Below are 21,995 nucleotides of genomic sequence, written 5' to 3'. Positions count from 1 at the left end.
CTACCAATGCTCATCAAAATACCATGGTCTTAGTACGGTAATATTTTTTCATCATACTACCTTGAAACTAAAGCATAACTAATAAGAAACCAAAGCTCTACTAACGCTAGTATTATCCTGGTACCGCCTACTAAGAAAAATACCACCCTAGTTAGTTTTCGAGTGGTGGTCATATTTTGAACAGCCTCTTACCTATGGTAAACTAACTTACGACCCAAATACTAGGCCTAATATGAATGTAAAACCATGTGAATACCAATGCCAGTAAAAATTACCATGGTATTAACACGGTAACTATATGTCGTCATACCATGCCCAAAAACCCACGTGATACTAGCACGAAACTAGGACTTTACTATCGTTAGCTACTCCCTGGTAATGCTTACTAATGACTTATCATGGTAAAACCATCCTTTTGTCATCTGGATACCAGCTTTGCTTTGCTGGCCAACCATCGTAAAACAATAGTTTACTATGTGACATTTATTGTGATATTACCAGTCGGTTAACAGGATCTTACTAGTCATCAACCAGCATGCTTGATATGCTGTGCTTTAGCCTATCCATGCCAAATTTGTTTATCATTACGACAGCCACTTACTGATGCACAACAGCATGCATGACAGTATCTACCTAGCAGTCGACAAAGCAGCTCTTCACTTTTCCAAAGCATCTACCTAGTAACCTACATGAAATATTTCACACATAAAAAGCATTTGGCCACAAACAAAGTTACGTCTGCACATAACCAAACAACGCGCATGAACAACAATTATTACAGTTCACTTTATCATCACAATGCAATCGGTCTCTTTTCACACAATCGTTGAATGTCGCCCTTCCAGCGATTTATCACGCAACACCTTCTCCAAGGGCATTGGTAGCCATATACCGAAGGTTCGAACTTCGAAAGCCAGCTCTGGAAAAGAGCAGGCATTGATATAAGATAAACCAATGGAAAGATTGATTGTGTGTGCTGCAGTGACACTCTATCTCCTACCCCTCCCACCTTGACTCGCAGTGTCCCGTGACCTAGCTCCCAGTTTGATGAAACAAGGATTTAAGATAAGTTGTTTTAAAAAAATGGCAGCATCTAATAGAACAGGGGATTTGTAGGGTGAGGAATTTAGCAAATTTGGGACATTAGGCCAGAGGCTGGTTCAGGTAAAATGCCCTATAATGAATTAATTGCCATGAGGTGCAGTGTTGAGTGTTGGCAATAATTCAAAAATTCTACTCTTAACCAGCGCCCCACTGGGGTATGTTCTGTAACGCACTCCACTGGGGGAGGCGGGGGCTATTTATAGAACCCCCCCCCCGCTCCAACTCCGAAACTACTGGGCCGATTGTCAAAACTGAAACGGCGTCTGATAGCCCTGGAAAAACTGTCGAGCAAAACCTAATTTTATTGACCTCGAGATCACCGTTGACGTCACAGGTCAGATCAAAATAAAAATTAGCAACGTTTTGGCTTGTTAACCCTCCCCCGTATAGGGGGGGGGGGTCGAACGGACTCCCCCTCGGTTTTTCGCGAATACCTCGCGTAAAAAGCGGCCGACCGCAACGAAGCTTTCAGTACCCTCGAGTTATAATCAATTTTACACCTACCCTAAAAAATGTAATGGCCCTGACTAATGACCTTTGACCTGTGGCCTACTTTTCGAGACCATGTTTGGCCGGAATCGCGATTCGGCGTATGTCGGCTCGCATTTGCCGCGCGTTTGCAGTCCTTTCGTGGTTTCAAGCGTTCAAACATGGGATATGATGCTGCTCCCATGCATTAGGGTGGATGTCAAGGTCACCAGAAGGTCAGGTCAGTTCATTGACCTTTGATGACCTCGGTTTACTTTTTCGAGTTTTATCAGCATCTTTCTAGGCTAGTTTTTTTAGCTGATTTCGAATTTAACAACCATATATGAACATTTACGAAGTAGTTTTGGTGCCTTCGTAACATGTTACGAAGCTGTCAGAGGCGGTTGCCACCTAGTGCACCTACTACGAATACCCGGCAAAACCCTTACTGGTTGACCTGACCTGACCTGACCCGACCTGGCCTAAATGCATGAAGACATCATCTATGATCATAGCTAACATGATATTCGTGATCAGTTCCCTAAAAAAACCAATAGCAGCCACGTTTTACGACGTTCTAACAGGTCCCAGTTTTCCCCACTTTTGGGTCATTGACCTGACCTGGAAGGTCAACCGATGACCTAGGACCGACGACCTAGGATAAAATTGGGTACCATCGGCTTTCTCTCGTCACGGGCAGCACGCTCGTTTTTTCCGCGAAGCTCTAGCTCAATCAGGGGCGAAACGGCAAGGAGGGGGTTCAACGGACCCCCCCCCTTAAACGTTCGTGGCTGAAAAACACCAATACGGGCGAGGGTTAACCCCCACCCTACTGTGGGGAGGGCTATTCATAGCCCCTCTCGTGTTTACGCAATATCTTTAAAACCGCTGGACGTATCAAAACAAAGCTTTTAGGACCTTCGGCTGCATCAATTTATTTGACACCTTGTGCACTAATAAAATTTTCGTAGCTACTATAGATCGGCCGGAAATGACGCCAGAGTGACATCATGTTCGGCCGATTTTGATGCAAAGCATTGAACAACGGTAATCGCTCTCAAGATCTGAGTTTTAACCCGGCAAGCGGTGGGCCTCCCGGCTACCTTCCGCGCGGTGGGAGGGGGGGGATTTTTGACCCCCCCCCCCCGAATCTCCGAAGCTACTATGACGGATCGGTAAAATTTAAATGGCGTTCGATAGCCTTGTTAAATTTGTCGAGGGAACTTCAATTTCATTGACCTCGGGGTCACCGATGACATCACAGGCCAAGTCAAAGATAAAATGTTTCACCGTTCACGGGTCTTTTAAGGAATGCGCTGCAACATCGAGTAAAGGGCATTTTGTCAAAAATCAGCGATAGGGCGTGAGTTGCCTATTATACGAGCATATGTTGCTATTGGAGGTCACTGATAATACCAGGTCCGATCACCAAGGGTCAGCACATGAACCTATCTTTACTAAGTAGGGTTGTGCGATGCATGTTTTATGGCCAATTTTTCATATTCGCCTCAATGGTGTTGGTTATAAGACCATCAGGGACGGTTTTTTGGTCACTTTCTGGTGGAGGTCAGGTCAATGTCAGGTCAAAAAGGTCAAATTTCAGGTCAAAGTTGATAGTTTCGCATAAAATTGGTATTGATTCGATGCCACTCGTCACGGCGAGTCTAATGGTGGTCTTTGTTTTGCGCTTTGTGGTCTAGAATTGCCAAAATCGAGTTTGAAAATTTGACGTCATTAATTTTGAACAGTTTTTTTTTTTGTTATAACTTGGCAAAAAGGAGTTATCGATCTAATACTTGGAATGTGAATAGAAGTCCATAGTGGCTATTACATATATTCCGTTTGTTTCGAAAATCGAAAAACTTTTGGGATTTTTTGGCTATTATATCTATTTCTTTTTATTTTTGGGGTCAACTTCAAAAACAAAATCGAGAGAACAGTATAGTAGCCCTGGTAATTCTACACATTTCATGTCTTGAACATTTTTATGCATAATCAAATTTATAGACCTGACAGCTCTTCCCGCGAAGCTTTTTTTTTGGTCGACAATGGCAGAAATGACGTCACTCCGACGTAGCGGCCAACTTATCATAGCCTTTGGAAAAAAAATTGGTCACAATGTGCAAAAGGGTACTGAAAGTTTGGTGAAGATCGGCGCAGCGGTTCTGGAGATATATCGAAAAAAACTAAAGATGGATGCAAAAAATGCCCCCCCCCCCCACCTGAGGGGGGGGGGCATTTTTTTTTTGAGGGTTAAGCTAGATCCTTTTTTTGCATGGGTGGACTCTACAGGGCTACCAAACTGATTTCGGACTTTCGAAATGTTGAATATTTTGAAAATTATAAATATAAAAACTCAGAAATTGTATTTTTTATTTTTTTACATATACGTTTCTGAATGAAAAAAAGCAGAATATGACCACGTTTCCATGGGCATCACTGATCCGGATCAGTAAAAATGGATTAGCTAATCCAGTATAGTTAGACAATATATGAAAATGAAAATAAGGGATTAACTGATTATATAAGCCTAATCCACTTGGAATTATATCATGTAACGAAGAGTTCGAGAAATATAATACGATTTAAGTTTGCTGATCCGGATCAGTGATGCCCATGGAAACGGGGTCTATATGTGTTTGAACACATATGCGTTGAATATATGTGAACTTCATCTGACAAACACCTTTTTTGTTGAAAAATGTCAACTTCAAAATTTGACCATTTTTGACCTAAAGTGACCTGACCTGACCTCAGCTATATTCAGCTAAAATGGCCTAAACTGACACATACAACACTGATTTCGATATATATGGCCTACATGAACCATAAAACATGTCTCACGTCACCGATGCACGATATAAAGCTTTCGTGACCTGGGATGAGATGGCCTTGACCTGAAAAATTCGAAGTACAAGTTCGGTACCCTCAGGTTATGTTACGCATATATTCACGAGTGTGCAAACAAAAAATGAGCCTGATCTGATTTGTTGGCCGGCGCCCAGAGTGCCAAGACGCTGATATTTTTACTTTGACCTGACCTGTGACGTCATCGATGACCTCGAGGTCAATGACATTAGGCTTCGCTCAACAATATTTCCAGGGCTACCAGGGGCCGTTTGAATTTTGACAATCGGCCCAGTAGTTTCGGAGTTAGGAGCCCCCCCCCCCCCCCCACTGTAACGTGCTGTAACGTGCTGTGGGGCGCGTTAGAGCACATACCCCAGTGAGGCGTGGGTTAACAAATAAAAAAACACGTTGATTTCCGACGCTGGGAAATGCCCGCAATGATACCCACCCCACCACCCTCCCCCTACCCGGTCCAACAGGGTCTCAAGGAAATTCAACAACATGAACCGAAACAAAGGCTGCGATCTTTGCTGGAAATGGCACTCGTGAGATAAGTATTATTATGCTGAAGATACAACGACTTACTTGTTATTTCCGAGTATCCTCCACCGTCAGCTACGCTAACCACCCACACAATCACCGTTCAAATATTTAAAACCACGGAGCACCTTCACAACGCCGGCGCGCGGCCGGAACTGACATGGCGGCGCCGCTGCAGCAGAGTCAGACGCACGTGGATTGTTAGTAAGGGTGTAGTGTTGTCATGGTGTTGCCATGGTATACCTTACCATAGCAGCAGAAGCACACCCAGGGAACTGTTGCAAGAAATTTCTGGCCTTTCGTCCATAAAACTATTAATTGCTCAGGGTCTCAGCTAGTCCTTGGATGACGCTCCTTCCAACATATCAAAAATTGGCAAACACCTCTATGGAAAGGAGGAGACTTGATCGCCGAATTCACCTGCTGGATCCGCCCGTGGAAAGGTTGATTTTACTATGGTAGGGAATATTAGCTTACGAGGGTATCTACTAGCCTCAGGTGGTTACCACCTTGTAAACTGGGGTACAAAACCACCCCTGATAAACGTAACCATGGTAATATCAACATGTCAAGGCAGGATAGTATTCAGCACCATAGTAGGCTGGTAGTAATATGATGGTAGGCTGATGGTAAAATTTACCAAAGCTAGTAACTTAGTAAATTGATGGTAAAAACTTTTTTCAGTGATGTCTGAACATGGCAGGACCTTTGGCTTCCAACAGATTTGGTTTCCAAAACAAACCCGTTCATGGCCATTTGGCTTACGGCATCCAGTTTTTTTAGTGGTAGAATATTACCGCAGTAGTACTCTGTGCTAACGGTTGTCTTTGGGCCATCATATCAAGCCCAATGAGTGCACGGTGGCTCAAAATGTCTCACAATTTGATTTTCGACGGGTGCCTGGCCGTCTCTGCTGTTGGGGCGTTGTAGTCATCTGACGTTCACACACGCCTTTTTCGGGCGGTTCAAATGACAGAATACCTTCGTTAGACCACAAAGTGTGTGCTTCAATTTAATTTTTGGTTGTATATATTATATTTTTGGGGTGAATTGTAGTGATTTTCGCTGCTTTTCCCGTAGTTTTCGCATATTTTTCAGGCGAGGGACCCCAAGGCCCAAATTCCAAAATTTTGCGAAGATAGTGGTGGAAAGTAGACTGATGTTCTTTAGATAATCCTGATCTATCGTTTAGCTAGTTTTTAGCTAGATCAGTGTCCAGTGACGTTTGTTGTCCATGACAAGCAACCACCCGTTTGACAACTGGTGCATGGCCCTTTTTGGCCGAGCCCAAGCTTGTCAATCAGGTTTATCTCTTGCTCTCTCTGGCTTCGTTAGCTGATATAATTGCGCTTTGCTCAATCCTAACTGCTTGCAGATGAGCTGCTGAAGCTCTCCAGCAAAAACCATGCCGAAAGTCCGTTTACAAAGTTGAAAACGGGAGTTGATTCACCATGGTTGCCTATTAGTGGCTTAAGCTGAAAACGGAAAAGTACTACTCTTACTTGACTCTGGATAATACTTGACTCGAGTCGTTACCGGTCACCAAAAGCACACAGTCCCCAAGCTCGATAGCTAAGGGATATCTTATAAAAGCATGATGCTTGTATATCATTAGAATCGAGCGCAATCGTACTTTTAGCCAGAAAATAAATGTCCGGGTAATTCTGGGACACCCTGTAGGTACACACGTCACATATCACATGTCACACGGTTCCTACATGTTTAGAAATCACGCAAAATCCATTTCGGATGTTCTGGCTTTCATCTCTGATGTAAAAGCAGCCATTAAATGGCAGTTATCATTTTTGGCGTGCTAATTCCTGCATCGGACCCATAGTGCACCGGCCCGGCGCGGGTTAACCCTCGCACGACCAGGCCATTTCTCATAACACGAACGACCAGGGGGGGGGGGGGTTGTTACGACCCCCCCCCTGGCGTTTCGAAACGGAAGGTCGTAGAGCTTAGCGGAAAAAACCAACGGATTGCTCTCAACGAGATCTCGCGATTGGTGGTATATTTTTTGGTCCTAGGTCAACATTTGACCTACTTTTGACCGGTCAAAGGTCAAATTTTCGGAAAAATAGACTTTTTTCAACTTTCGGCGGCGATTGCGGCAAAACGGTGGGAGATATCGACTTGAAACCTTCACTATCGTGTTCCTTGATCATTTCTCTATCGTTTGGTATGTATTTCGTTTCCCTAGCTCTAAAAATGGCGCGTTGGGAGCGCCGGAAGTCGGCAAGGTCACAGTCGGCGGCAGAAATTCGAAAAATCAAAATTTAAATTTTTGAAATCTGATTGTATTTTTGGATTTGGGAGGTCCATTTCCTCCCTATAGAAGCTAATATTGCTGCATATTCCCATTGAGGTGACAAGAATTAGCAAAATAGTGGTTCGGGCGCTTTTCAAAAATAGTACCGGACGCTGTTCCTCTTGTGACGTCATAGCTCCGTGACCTGACCTGACCCGGTCAAATTTCTTATACCATATGATAGCCAATACTTGCCCCAACATGCATGGTAAGTTTCATCACGATCCATCAACCGATGTCCGTACCACCGGCAGGAAACCTCGGGCGTTGGCACTCAGTTTGTGAAAATCCGGCCGGAGGCTGTACCTCTTATGACGTCATAACTCCGTGACCTGACATGACCCGATCAATTTTTTTCGGCAAAAGATGCGCAAAGGTTGCCCCAGAGAGTATTGAAAATTTCAGCCCGCTACGACAAGCCGTTTAGCGTGCACTTTGAAAAAACCTCAGGGGGAGGGGGTTGATACAACCCCCCCCCCCCTAGGCGTTCTAGGGTTAACATTGTGTTGCCCCCTCACATTGTCCCACCAGACAGTGATAAACATACTTATCCGTGTTGAGCGTTTGACTGAGTGTGTGTGTGTGTGGGGGGGGGGCAAACACGAGTTGGGTCACTGGCCAGCTGCTAATTGACAATTTGCTACTTGGCGCTCTCAGCTCTGAAAATCACGAAACTCTGGCTTTTCCCGTAGCCATGAACAGTTATTGAACAAATTATTTAATGTTTCTCGTTAAATCCATGTAAGACTCCTGGCAAAAACGTATTGCAGAGAAGGAAATTTTGTGAGAAGTTCACGTGTTGACTGGGGGGGCAAATGTTGGCCACTGGGGGGGCAATCCGCTCGACTGGGGAGGCAATTGCCCCCCCAGTTATCATGTTAGACGAGGCCCTGACAGCTGCACTGAAGAAGCTACCTATAAGGTCATGCTGCATGGGGGAGGAGACTGTTCCTAAGGCATTTGGCCAGCCATACAACCACTCGATCCAAGGGACTTCAACTTGGCCCCCGAAGGAGTAGCGTAGCACCTGCAGGCACCTACCTACCTACGGTGCTTTCCGATGTGCTATCCACCGGTTGTCTGGCGGGATAACCGCCTGCGTCAGCCCGAACGGGGTAGTGACTAGTGTGATCAGTGATAAGGATGAACTGACTCATGAGGATAACGAGGACAGGACAGGTGGGAGGCATGCTGTTGGCTGGGTGCATGTAAATTATTGATAGATCATCAGGCCACCTCTACTTGCGACGAGGGCACTAAAGAGTCCTTGCAACATCCCTATGGCCAGGTTTGTAGGGTCCTCTACCGGCAGGGATTGAAATCTATAGTATGCCGCCCTGACTCACTCCTCTCTCGTTTCAGATCGGATTCTGTCCACGCTCGGTGAGGGCACGTTCGGCAAGGTCGTCAAAGTCAAGGATCTCGAAAAGTAAGTCTATCGGCATGCTCACTCTCTTCCAGTGTCTCTCACTGCTCGTTTTTATTGCTGAAGCCTCGGTACCATGTAGACCGTCCGAGGCTTACTGTGCCCTAGGTGGCGCTGGGGCTGCCTTCTGTTGTGATCACTGATCACCCAGCCCTAGCCATATGGTGGGTTATCGTTTATGCGGACCCGTCACGCGGGATGGCGTTTGTTGGGTGCTGGCAACTGGCAAGGCCATAGTGCTGGCACTCAACATCCGACTTCCAGTCACCTTTGTTGTCTCTGTCTCTGTTGGGGTTCTTTGTCGCGCTTGCACCTGTGTGCGTGGTAGTCCTGCTGTTGCGTCACGGTTGTCAACGAGGATGGCTAAAACTCTTTTTGTGACCTGTGTGCAGCTGTGTGGCTTTAGATGAAATGGCGAGTGAACCCGTGTGGGGTCTGTTTGTTTGCCGTTCCAGTCGTGCTTACCAGATTGACGCATAAACTCATTAGCAGTTTTTCCCGTATAGTTGAGTCGTGCATTGTCCCTCCCCAATCCTACGTGAATGGGACTGCATCACATCAGATTCGTTCTTACATATATTGTGGCAGGGCAGGAGTCTTGATAGAGAGATATATCTGAGTATAACCTGTTGTGCAGTCATCCAGTGCAGTGATTGACCATTGACCACATTTGTGCTTTCAGAGACAGGGTGATAGCGTTGAAGGTGATTAAGAACGTGGACAAATACCGCGAGGCAGCCAAGCTGGAGATCAACGTACTGGAGAAACTCAACGACAAGGACCCATACGGCAGGCAGTGAGTTGTAGACTGACACCGGAATGTGGATATTGTGGCGCCTTAACCCTCGCACGACCAGGCCATTTCTCATAACACGAACGACCAGGGGGGGGGGGGTTGTTACGACCCCCCCTGGCGTTTCGAAACGGAAGGTCGTAGAGCTTCGCGGAAAAAACCAACGGATTGCTCTCAACGAGATCTCGCGATTGGTGGTATATTTTTTGGTCCTAGGTCAACATTTGACCTACTTTTGACCGGTCAAAGGTCAAATTTTCGGAAAAATATACTTTTTTCAACTTTCGGCGGCGATTGCGGCAAAACGGTGGGAGATATCGACTTGAAACCTTCACTATCGTGTTCCTTGATCAATTCTCTATCGTTTGGTATGTATTTCGTTTCCCTAGCTCTAAAAATGGCGCGTTGGGAGCGCCGGAAGTCGGCAAGGTCACAGTCGGCGGCAGAAATTCGAAAAATCAAAATTTAAATTTTTGAAATCTGATTGAATTTTTGGATTTGGGAGGTCCATTTGCTCCCTATAGAAGCTAATATTGCTGCATATTCCCATTGAGGTGACAAGAATTAGCAAAATAGTGGTTCGGGCGCTTTTCAAAAATAGTACCGGACGCTGTTCCTCTTGTGACGTCATAGCTCCGTGACCTGACCTGACCCGGTCAAATTTCTTATACCATATGATAGCCAATACTTGCCCCAACATGCATGGGAAGTTTCATCTTGATCCATCAACCGATGTCCGTACCACCGGCAGGAAACCTCGGGCGTTGGCACTCAGTTTGTGAAAATCCGGCCGGAGGCTGTACCTCTTATGACGTCATAACTCCGTGACCTGACATGACCCGATCAATTTTTTTTCGGCAAAAGATGCGCAAAGGTTGCCCCAGAGGGTATTGAAAATTTCAGCCCGCTACGACAAGCCGTTTAGCGTGCACTTCGAAAAAACCTCAGGGGGGGGTTGATACAACCCCCCCCCTAGGCGTTCTAGGGTTAAACATGCCTGAGGAAACAGTAATGCGTGACTTTTATCAAGCATACCGCAATATAGTGCTCGAAATGCCATTGTTTCATTCTGCAGTATGACATTGTGTATGCCATTTTGGATAGGTCATATAGGGTTTGCTATATTTATTATAAATGTCACACCCAGCCAGACCTGGCACACCATTCAGCGGCGCCATGGTCACGGTATGTCGTAGTTCACTAGTATGATGTCACGCTATTTATTGCACAGACTGGACGCCTCGATGACCGGTTCAAATCATCATCATTATTTATTTGTGCTGTCACTGAATAAGCAGCCTCTCTGTTTAACATGTGCCTTCCGTCACCCGCAGCCGGTGTGTGCTGATGTTGGAGTGGTTTGACTACGGCGGACACATCTGCATCGCTTTCGAGATACTCGGACTCAGCGTGTTCGATTTCATGGTAAGAGGGAGGGAACCGGGGTGAGTGAGTGAGTGAGTGAGTGAGTGAGTGAGTGAGTGAGTGAGTGAGTGAGTGAGTGAGTGAGTGAGTGAGTGAGTGAGTGAGTTAGGGATTGCGTGAGTCAGCCAGTCAATCAGTCAGTCAGTCAGTCAGTCAGTCAGTCAGTCAGTCAGTCAGTCAGTCAGTCAGTCAGTCAGTCAGTCAGTCAGTCAGTCAGCCAGTCAGCCAGTCAGTCAGTCAGTCAGTCAGTCAGTCAGTCAGTCAGTCAGTCAGTCAGTCAGTCAGTCAGTCAGTCAGCCGCCTGCCGTCGGCGTTCGCCGCTGGGTCCGTTTGACTGCGTTTGCACGGTTGATCTCAGTTGTGATGTGTTGAATTACGCCACTCTGCAACGTTACGCCTGGTGAGGTGACGCCTGACCGTTTGCAAACATTGCAAGGTTTTTGACGCCGCTATCTCGTTGAAGTAGCCGTTGCGAGATGGATAAGCCTTGTCTGCTTGCAAAGGAGGTTCTGAGAAAGGTTTCTTTTTGTTTTATTCTATCGAACCTGCAGCTCGGTTCAGCTCGCTTGTGTGCCTGGTGGAGCCGTCCTACTGTTGTGCGAACCGTTCATAATAAACTGCGATAAACTGCAGTAAATTACGTGTTGGCCGCTGAAGTTCATCCCAAGTGACACGAGTTGGTGTCGGTGAGATTCGAACCTGCGTCGTTCGCCCGTCAGGCTGACACCCGCCCCCCTTGCCAGAGGGTGAACTTACTCCCACGCTCCCTCCGACAGGAGAACTGACACCCGTCCTCCCCCCTACAGAAGGAGAACAGCTACCAGCCGTACCCGCTGACCCAGGTGCGCCACATCGGCCTGCAGCTGTGCCGATCCGTGGCGTTCATGCACGACACGCGGCTGACGCACACCGACCTCAAACCGGAGAACATTCTGTTCGTCAACTCCGACTACGACGTCACCTACAGCCCGAGAAAGGTGGGTCCTGCCGCCGGGGAAGGATTTGGACGGGTACAAACTGTGCACTACTGTCCGTCTGTTCGTGCGTAACAGTGTAATAGCATTGATATTTGCAAGATGCCCTGTCGGTTTCCGGTCTCTGTTCGTTGCGACCCCGACTAGGCATCGCCATAGAGAGCGTCGCTGCAGGTCCCAAATCCCACCCATTAGTCGGTGGAGCTGGTCTGTCAGGTTCGCTCTCCGCTGCCGTCTAGTAACATGAAATTGCCGCCTCGCTGGCGCCGGCAACGGGCAGTAGTGAAATCGCTCCGAGTAAAAGACAACGCCCACTAAACCGTGCCGAGGTCGATCGAGCCAAATTCGTCCCAACGCATAGGCGGCGGAACGGGGCTGGGGGGAGGGGGCACCGTGCCCCCTTTATTTTGGAATTTTAACATTAGCCCTATGGGCGTTGCATGGAAAGAATGGAACCAAAAGTCGGCAGTGCCCCCCCCCCCCTTGATTCAAGGTGTTCCGCCGCTACTGTCCCACCGAGAGCATTAATAGTTGAATAGCCGAGTTGGCGTAGTGCAATATGTGAGTCATGGCTTACGAGAGAGGAATGCGGGCGAACATGCCAGAAATATTTCCCGTTCATTTTCTCCTCAATGGCTTTACGTGCCTTGGGTGCTTGCAGGCGCTCTAGCGTTTTGCAGAGATAGATACTTTTAGTCATGGTGCTGCAGTGTGACAGATGTGATCAATGTGTCCAGGAAGGCAATACCTATAACCTAACTTATGTATATCTAACGTCGTGAGAACTATGTTCATAGCTATGTTCTATCTCAATTGGGCTCAGTTTCCCGTCAGACCAAGCTCTTCTGCTCTTGACCAAGTTTTGTCGTTTTCCTGTATTGATTGAAACGGTGCTTCAATAGCACATAATTCATTTCCCCTCACCCTCGCATCCAGTGCACCTTTGAGTGTGGCTGAGGTGTGGCTGACGGCGCACTCATTGTCAAACCTGAGCATCGCCTTCGGAGAATGCGCGACCCGAGACGGACAGCCGGGGTCCGGGGTCGGGTCGGCTGCAGCCAGACCGATGCATCACCGAATCATAATAAACAGCTCCGGGGGATGCCGAGAGTGGGCGCAGCTGCCGGGGGGGGGGGGCAGCTTCCCAGCTCTCCCGGCTCGGCGCGGTAGCTCCGGTCTGGGATTGGACAGTGTACGGTCTGTCCAGCAGGTTGTCCAATCCCCTGTGAACATAGCAAGCTGTCTGATCCCCAGTGGACAGGGTTGGTGTGCCGACACTGTGGAATGTTGGGCTGATCTTGGCCAGCGGGCAGGGCTTGATCGGACGTTTTACCCGATCGACATGCCATTTTTGCCCGGGGGAGGACAGCAATGGCCGATCTGCGGTACACTGCCTAGAGGTGCTGCCGCTGGTTGATGACGACCGAAGGGCACGGATAGATAATCGCACCTCCCATCTGATGTAGCCCGGGGACGAAGAAGCGCCGCCTCCAGGAGTGCCGCCCCAGTGAGAGGGTCGCTGATGCGCGCACCCGGGAGCGGGCGGCCCCGGGCTGACGGCTGACACCTCACGTGCCACCGTGGATGGGTGGAGTACGAGAACCGGTTACGAACTGAGCTATAACGAGGGGTGGAGCTGCCACGGCCGCTGGCGGACTGGGTGTCGGACGAAACTGGGGAGATTAGCAGCAATGAATTATTAGTTGCGTGCGAGAATGCACATAACGTTGATTGTGCAGTTCGGTTAGTCCTTGTTGTCTTATGATGAACATGAAGCCATGTAGGCGATGGGATACTGTTGGACATTTTTTCGTTCACGCAGCTTATCGATTTCACCTCTCGTTGAGCTATTTCTACCTATTTAGGTGCGTTCCTCAGTTCCACGTGTATCATACAAAAGCTAGCAGTATGCTAGAAAAGTGTGTGTCATTTGTCTGACATTCACGTCCCACTGCCGGAGCCGAGCTGCGACCCCTGCGTCGGTAATCTTCACTGCCCTCGCTTTACTTGGCACTGCTCATCACTTCTGGCCACATGCTGCGAGCAAATGTGGCCAGCCGTGTCCCAGTTCCGCCACTAAAACTGTCCGTCTCACTAATCTTCGCCAGTGGCTACCCCCCTCTCCTGCCCCGTCCCACCGCCTCAGGCAGATCCAGGTCAGCCTGTACAGTACGTGTGCAATACGGGCTCGGAAATGAGCCCGCTACACGAGAAACATTGCTTGTGCTAATCGTGAAGCTTCTGATTCGATGATTGCGAGCAAGATAGCGGAGAGATGGACCTCATGCGGCTGCTTTGAACACACAGCGGCAGATAGATCTGTTTGGTGCGGTGCGTTTTGGTGTCGGCAACTTGCAAGGTCCGCGAAATCGGCCGCGTTGTAGCGGAAAACCAAAGTACGGTTCCAGTTCCGTGCACAGTTTGCAGCCGGGCTGTATACCGCTCTCTGAGCTGTGATGAGTTTGTCCTGACATCGGTCCTCCGACAGCCCCAGATCCTAACCGACATCAGATAGAAAATGTTAAACATTTGTCTCGATATATGCTACCCATTTGACGTGACCCACATTTCTTATTCTTGCTGTCCTATCTGTTCTCAGAAACGGGACGTACGCGTGGTGCGGAGCTCGGACATTCGTCTGATCGACTTCGGGAGTGCCACCTTCGACCATGAGCACCACAGCACGGTGGTGTCGACACGGCACTACCGGGCGCCCGAGGTGCTGCTTGGTGAGTACGGATAGTGACTCAGCACTACTGGACACTATAGCAGGTGAAACCGACACCACCGGACAAGGCACTACTGCAGACGTACTCGGCACTATCTGTAAGAATCTTGCTCGGCACTACCGGGAGAAGCAATAGGAGCCAATGTGCAGGTTATTTGTTAACATCGGCTGTTTTACGGACGACTCGCTTTCATTTGGCTTCGACTTACGGGCCTGACACATGCTGTGCAGTGGCATTTGCAGTTGTGCTTACCCTTCCCCATTGTCTTGCCACGCGGGGTGATTTCTGCCCTCGCTAATGCTGACAATGCCCCTAGGACGGTGAGCTGTTAGCTGCACGGTGCAGCTCCGCGCTGTGTGTGTGTAGCTGACTGTCAGCCGCGTCAGCTTGGGCCTGCGGGGGATGCACGTCAGACCAGGGTATATTGAATTAGGTGTCAGACTACCTGAGAGACTACCAGACTACCTGTCAGACTACCAGAGGAGACTACCTGAGAGGCTGCCAGGCTTCCTGTCAGGCTACCTGAGTCACACCTAAAAGATGTCCGCACCTGGCTGACCATTCACGTTCCTGTTCGGCAGCTGGCCTGTCCAAATTCATCCCGCACGGTGAAAGCAGTCGCTGCATCCTTCACCTCATACCAAGTCAGAGTTGTGACCAGTGTGTGCCTTAGTCCCGCGATTTTAGAAGGCAATACTCATCATTTGATCACCAATACCGGACATACCGCCGCCAAACATGGATCGAATGATATCGTAAAATGGTCATCACGGCGGAGATCAGCAGGCAACATTCCAGAGAGGGAGAGCGGGCTCCGACTGTGGCCGGTGGCGCGAACAGGCGGAATACAAAACACTTTCTCCTCTATAGTATTTTAGGGTTTAAAGCAGATGGATAGTCGGCTCGGGTCAGTGTTGAAGGGTCCTTATCATTTGGGTACATCGCTTATCATTCGTCGTCGTGAGTGATGGTATACCTAGGTAATCACGAGCTTATTTACGATACACTTGTATGCCATTCTCTGCATTATTTCGTAATTCGTCTTGCTGATGTGACGATAGCGGAACGGTTAATAACCGCGTGAACTTCTGAGCTTTTTGCATAATTTTATTTTGCTTTGCTCTTTGGATATTCAGCATTTGTTTTGCCCTTACAGCACTACTTGTGTAAGGAAAAACGATGGGATATAATGAAATAATGCGCTGCCAACTGTACCTCTTAGTTCGATATAAATCACCCGTCAGCCGAAAATATATCGCCACTGTTCAGACTGGTGCGAGTTCAACAGCCTCATCGCCAGAAGCCGTGACGCACGGAAGTTTATTGGACCGACTGACACTGGGAGCCGAATCATCGGCAATGATCGCTCACCCGTCGAATGTCACGCCCAAGGGCAGTTCCATGAGTGGCGCTATCACCGACGGACGAGGGCGAGGGCGGCTGTTATGGTACCGGTCAGCCACCAGGGTCGACATCGGCGCTGATCTTATCCGGCCCTTCCGGTCGGCGCAGTCTGCCGGTGGCTAAACCAAACATTTTTGGACGGCGCGTCGGGCCCTCAGCTGCGCGCCGCGCCGGCCTGTCATCGCTGCCAGATAAATAAATACCCCTACTGCCGGGCCGGTGGCCCCTGCCCTCCATCGGGCAATGCCCGCCCTCCCCCCCAGATCAATACAGCCCGTCGACGACCTTGGCTACCTCCCCTCCCTCGCCCACTTTAACCGGCGCGGATGAGTCACCACCAATTCGGGGGTCACGTGACTGGTCCGCCCGACGGTAACAAGCCGCCGTGACGCGATACCACCCGTGCGCCGCCACGGGCCGTGACGTCACTGGTCGGCGCGCGTGGCCGCTCCGTCGGGGAGGGCGGGGCCACGTGCAGGCAGCGACGCCGGCCGACGCGGCGGCGCGGCCGGCGGGCCGGCGGCCAGACGGCGGTGCGCGGGCGGAGGCGGCGGCAGCGGGCCCCGCGCGCCGCGTGTTGTCAAACAGTGGAGGAAAGATAGCGTGTGGAAAGTGGTCGGTAGCTCGATACTTGCTCTCGAGAGGACGCTGAGCAGCGGGTAACTTTGTGTGGGACTGTGACGGGAGTGGTTGAGGCCCTGACCTGACCTCAGCGTGTGACAGTACCGGTCTCCCGGCCCAGCGTGTGACCCTGCCATGGAGGACAGCACGGGCAGCGCGGTACAGCGGCTGCGGCAGCGGTTCGAGGTGCTGGACGGCCTGGCGCGGGCAGCACCGACCGGTCCCGTCCGTCGGGTGGCTGCCGGCGCTGACTCAGCTGGCCCCGCGGGGAGGGACGCCCTCGGGGCGCCGACCGCGTCCGTCCAGCTCCGGCGGCCAGCTGGGGCCGGCTCCCCGGCGGCGTCCAGCGCCGGCGCCGGCACAGGAGCTAAATTCGCTCCGGCGCCGCGCCCCGCCAGGGAGGGGGAGCGCGGCGGCCCCGTAATGAAGTCGCCGGCGGTGGGGAAGAGCACGCCAGCTGTTGCCAGCAAGAGCGGTGCTGTTACGGATGCCGGACGAACCGGGAAGGCAGACTCGCCGACGGTGGTGGCTAATGGGTCGACCAATGGGAGCAGCTCTCCGCGGGTCGCTCGGACCACCGTCTCTCCGCGGTGCAACGGGACCGCTCACACGTCAGAGTCTGCCGCAAAAACCGCAGACACCCTCCCCGCCCCCGCGCCGGCCCCGGGCTCTGACAGGGCGCCGTCACCGGTGGTGGCACCGCCGTGCCCCGCTCCTCCGCGGCCGCCCAAGCCGGGCTCGGACACCAGCTCGGCGTCCGGGGACGGCGACACGGAGCCGGGCGACTACCTGGTGCCGGACGGTGTGCCGCCGGTGCCGCCCCGTGAGCCGCTCAGTCCCGAGTGGGGACCGGCGCGCAGCCCTCTGGTGCGCCGCTCGCTGCCGCCGCCGCCGTCCGGGGCCAGTCTCCAGGAGCAGGCCTGGTTCCACCCCGTCGACCGGGCCGGCGCGCGCGCCCTGATCCTGCGCCGCGGCAACGGCGCGTTTGTGGTGCGGCCGTCGCAGCGCGGCGGGGCCTCGGCGCCGTTCGCGCTCACGCTGCTACACTCCGGTCAGGTGTATAATTTCAACATCCGGCAGCGCAGCGACGGACGCTTTGCGCTCGGCTACCACAAGAAGGACGAGGCGAGCTTCCGCTCGGTGGAGGAACTGGTGCGGCACCACCAGCGGGAGCCCATCTCGCTGCCGACCAAGGCGAGAACCTGTCTGACGTGGTATCCGAGCGGTGGTGGCTCCGGCGGCTCCGGATCTGGCGGTGGTGGCTCCGGCTCCGGCTCCCCCTGAGACAGCCGGAGCTCGAACCGGGCGGGAGCTGACGGATCTGAGCTGAACTGACGGACCTGACCTGAGCTGAGCTGACCCGAACGACCTTCATCGACCTAACGCCTCCCAGATTAGTGACAGAGGCTTTGTCTCGAACTGGATCGATCAGCGACGAGAGGGAATATCAACGGCCGACAACGAACAAACCGAACAGCGGAATCGTTACGGGTTATGGAAGTTCGCACTTCAGTGTAACAGACAGTGTGATCACTGCTCTGAACTGGACTGTCTTCAATCGAGTTCGCGCCGCGGGCAAGGCCCTACATACCTCCGCGGGTGCTCCAAGCATTGTGTGCCTCTACCGGGTCTCTACGCTTCTCTACCGGATTTTTGGCCGTCTGCAGACTCTCGTCTGGCCGCCGACCGTCCTCTGACTCGGGACCGACTCGGGACACTGACCGTCCTCAAAGCACTATCCCACGATGCATTTACAGCGGTCATTTCCTGTTTGCGACCAGTGGACCGGCGCCGGCTGCGGCTCAGTGAGTAGAACACCTCTCCTAGCTGCTACTGAGTTTTATCGAGACCGATCCGCCACGCAGCCCCGCCGGCACTGCTCGGAGGAGGTCGTAAAGGGACAGGAAGGCCGCCCCTTTGTGGGTTCTGCAGCGTCGCTTCTGAGATAAAGAAACGGGAGGCTCGCGGCTGCAGGCGCTCAAATGGAATGATGAAGGATGTAAAGGGAGATCGGGGGGCAGGAGAGGTACGGATCGAGCGAGAGAAAGAGGAGGGATAGCAGAGAGAGAGAGAGAGAGAGAGAGAGAGAGAGAGAGAGAGAGAGAGAGAGAGAGAGAGAGGAGAGAGAGAGAGAGAGAGAGAGAGAGAGGAGAGAGAGAGAGAGAGAGAGAGAGAGAGAGAGAGAGAGAGAGAGAGAGAGAGAGAGAGAGAGAGAGAGAGAGAGAGAGAGAGAGAGAGAGAGAGAGAGAGAGAGAGAGAGAGAGAGAGAGAGAGAGAGAGAGAGAGAGACGCGGCAGATGCTGAATGAGAATTAGCCACGGTGCGATATGAATTGTGATAGGGTAGAAACTTGGAGAAGTTGTGCGACCCAACATGAGCCCCCGTATGTGACATGGGTTTCAGTAGCCCGTTCATCCGTGCCGGTGTCTGACCGCCCTAACCCGGTGACATGGCATGACCTGGGTGTTTGACCGCTTCTGACCGGTGACCTGACATGACCCGGGTGTCTGAACTCCCCTGACCGGTGACCTGAAGTGACCTGGATGTCCTACCGCCCCTGCCCGGTGACCTGACCTGACCTGACCTCTGTCCGTTTCAGAGCTGGGCTGGTCACAGCCGTGCGACGTCTGGAGTATTGGCTGCATCCTGTTCGAGCTGTATCTGGGCCTGACGCTGTTCCAGACGCACGACAACCGCGAACATCTGGCCATGATGGAGCGTATCCTCGGCCCAATACCGTACAGGTGAGACCGGTATTGATCACAGCGGGGTCGCTGAGTGGGCAGGTCTGCACTGAGTCAGACGGGGGGAAGGGGGGGGGGGGGTGCAGAGCAGACAGGGGCGAGGGCGGCGCACATGGCAGCCGACACGACACGGAGATATGTCAGTGTGTCAGGCCCGCCCGATTCGGCTGTCACAGGCGTCAGGTGGGGCTGTCAGGCGTGCACCGCGTCCGGGGGGGGGGGGGGGGGTGTCGGCTGGCGACCCGGCCAATCCCAGACCGCGGTGGTCGCCGATTGATCGGATTTAGCGCGTCAGGAATTAAATCGGCACGGTTCTGTGAATTCAGGGACCGGAAGGCGCCTCATGGTGTGCTCGACCAGGCGTGTTCCGTGTTGTGAATGTATTATTGAACATCGAACGTGTCCAGGGCCAATGTCGCACCGCCGAGCTGGCGTCGGCTTACGAACCGTGTTGGCACGGGATTAGTCGTTGTGCACGGTGCGTGTCCTGATTTAAACACGTGTATTTGTATTCATCGCTTTTTGCACGGCGCCTGCACACCTCCGATTCATTGTGTGCGCGATAGCGTAACTGAACCAGCCCGGCGGCCACTGGTAACTGATACCTTTACCTATGCCTACGACGAGTCATGGTCTTCCATTGTTTTACAGCGAGTTTTTCGCGTTGTCATTCACTCAAGCAGCGCAGGGGAGTGCGCAGGCGGCACTTGTGACACTATCTAATCTATCTAAGATAGACACGACCTCGTGCTGACTCTTGCTTACCCTTCACGCCATTATCAACTGACCTCTTCCCTGTGTTTCCGCAGAATGAGCCAGCGCTCCAAGACCAAGTACTTTTATCGGGGACGGCTCGACTGGGACGAGAAGAGCTCGGCGGCCCGCTACGTCCGAGAGAACTGCAAACCGCTCCGGGTGAGAGCTCCGGGCAGGGCAGAGGGGGTGCTGGAACGGGGGAGAGATAAGAAAGTGTAAACAGGGTGATGGCGTGGCCGTGGACTGTGGTCGGGTGAGATAAGAAGGATGCGATAAGAACCGCCGGTCTGTGTGGTTTTTCGCTGGCTTGTGCAAACAATGCGGCGGAGTGTAAAGTGCATGGGTGCTCCGAGCTTGCATCAGGGCGCTCACTGCCGCCCCTGGATCTGACCTGACCTGACCTGTCTCCACAGCGGTACATGCAGAGCTCTGACCCGGAGCACGTGCAGCTGTTTGACATGACCTGATCTGACCTGACCTGTCTTTACAGCGGTACATGCAGAGCTCTGACCCGGAGCTGTTTGACATGACCTGATCTGACCTGACCTGTCTTTACAGCGGTACATGCAGAGCTCTGACCCGGAGCACGTGCAGCTGTTTGACCTGATCTGACCTGTCTCCACAGCGGTACATGCAGAGCTCTGACCCGGAGCACGTGCAGCTGTTTGACATGACCTGATCTGACCTGACCTGTCTTTACAGCAGTACATGCAGAGCTCTGACCCGCAGCTGTCTGACCTGACCTGACCTGACCTGACCTGTCTTTACAGCGGTACATGCAGAGATCTGACCCGGAGCTGTCTGACCTGACCTGACCTGACCTGACCTGTCTTCCCAGCGGTACATGCAGAGCTCTGACCCGGAGCTGTCTGACCTGACCTGACCTGACCTGTCTCCACAGCGGTACATGCAGAGCTCTGACCCGGAGCACGTGCAGCTGTTTGACCTGATCCAGAGGATGTTGGAGTATGAACCGAGCCAGCGGATCACGCTGCGTGACGCCATCCGGTGAGTGACGTCATCGGGTACCGGTGTGACGTCATCAGCCGCTGCGGAGGTCACTGCTCGGACAGAATAGTCTGTCCTGTCCCTCAATGGCAGATTATGGCGGCATTGTAATCGCTCAGGAATGTGCGTTTGGTGATGTTCAACGAACCGCAATTCCCTAATCTCATCTAAATACTATGGCCTGGGCAACAATGGCTGACGTATACTTTCAGTGAACTACTATGCATTTCAGACCCCATGAGACCCTGTTTTTCGGCGATAATTTATTTAATATTTATCCAATTGTCTTCAAATTTTCGCAAAGCACATTTCAGCTCAAGCGCCAATTTTCGCTAATATGGTCTCTTAACAAAATATCAATTGTTAGGGTACTTGTCGTTGCCTCGTAATGTTAAAATCAGCTCCGTAAATTCGTCAGTGGAGTAGAGGCTATCCGTACGTAGGCGTGACGTCACAGACACGTGGCCATTAAGCTCCGCCCTCCCGGCTGACGGAGCGGTGACCTTGGCCGGTCAGTCGGATGCGTGGAGCCGACGGGGCAGTAGCTGCCGGACCCAAGGCCGTATGCCGGACCGGGGCGGCTCGCATTGGACCTGGCTGCATTGCGGTTACCGTTGCAGTACTAACGATACAGCAGAAACTAGCGCTCGTAATTAGCGCACTATAGTCTGTTCCATATCAAGCTTGCAGTCGGAGTTTCTTCAGCAGATCGCTCCTCCGCTCAAGAATTTGCGTCTTAAAATGTAAGAGCTGCATATCCGAAGGTTGGGACTTTTCAATTAAGACAAATCACTATTCTTTAGAATTGTGATTTTCTATTGAAAATCCCAACCTGAGCTACC

General features: G+C 51.6%; 1 protein-coding gene across 2 annotated transcripts in view; it reads left to right on the top strand.

The window, feature by feature from the left end:
* The window catches only part of LOC122363482 (dual specificity protein kinase CLK2-like), a 97,422-nt gene that overhangs the window by 66,794 nt on the left and 8,633 nt on the right, over positions 1–21,995 (top strand). For both annotated transcript variants that reach the window (XM_043332789.1, XM_043332788.1), the window contains 8 exons: positions 8,636–8,702; positions 9,382–9,495; positions 10,827–10,917; positions 11,724–11,894; positions 14,491–14,620; positions 19,245–19,389; positions 20,199–20,304; positions 21,047–21,153. In XM_043332789.1, the coding sequence (XP_043188724.1) occupies positions 8,636–8,702; positions 9,382–9,495; positions 10,827–10,917; positions 11,724–11,894; positions 14,491–14,620; positions 19,245–19,389; positions 20,199–20,304; positions 21,047–21,153 (931 nt within the window). The remainder of the gene's footprint in view (positions 1–8,635; positions 8,703–9,381; positions 9,496–10,826; positions 10,918–11,723; positions 11,895–14,490; positions 14,621–19,244; positions 19,390–20,198; positions 20,305–21,046; positions 21,154–21,995) is intronic.

The sequence above is a fragment of the Amphibalanus amphitrite genome, unplaced genomic scaffold (assembly GCF_019059575.1).
Source record: "Amphibalanus amphitrite isolate SeventyFive unplaced genomic scaffold, NRLGWU_Aamphi_draft 000623F_arrow, whole genome shotgun sequence".
Lineage (NCBI taxonomy): Eukaryota > Metazoa > Arthropoda > Thecostraca > Balanomorpha > Balanidae > Amphibalanus > Amphibalanus amphitrite.
The sequence above is the reverse complement of the archived record's forward strand: the minus strand, read 5'-3'. Positions and strand labels throughout refer to the sequence as shown.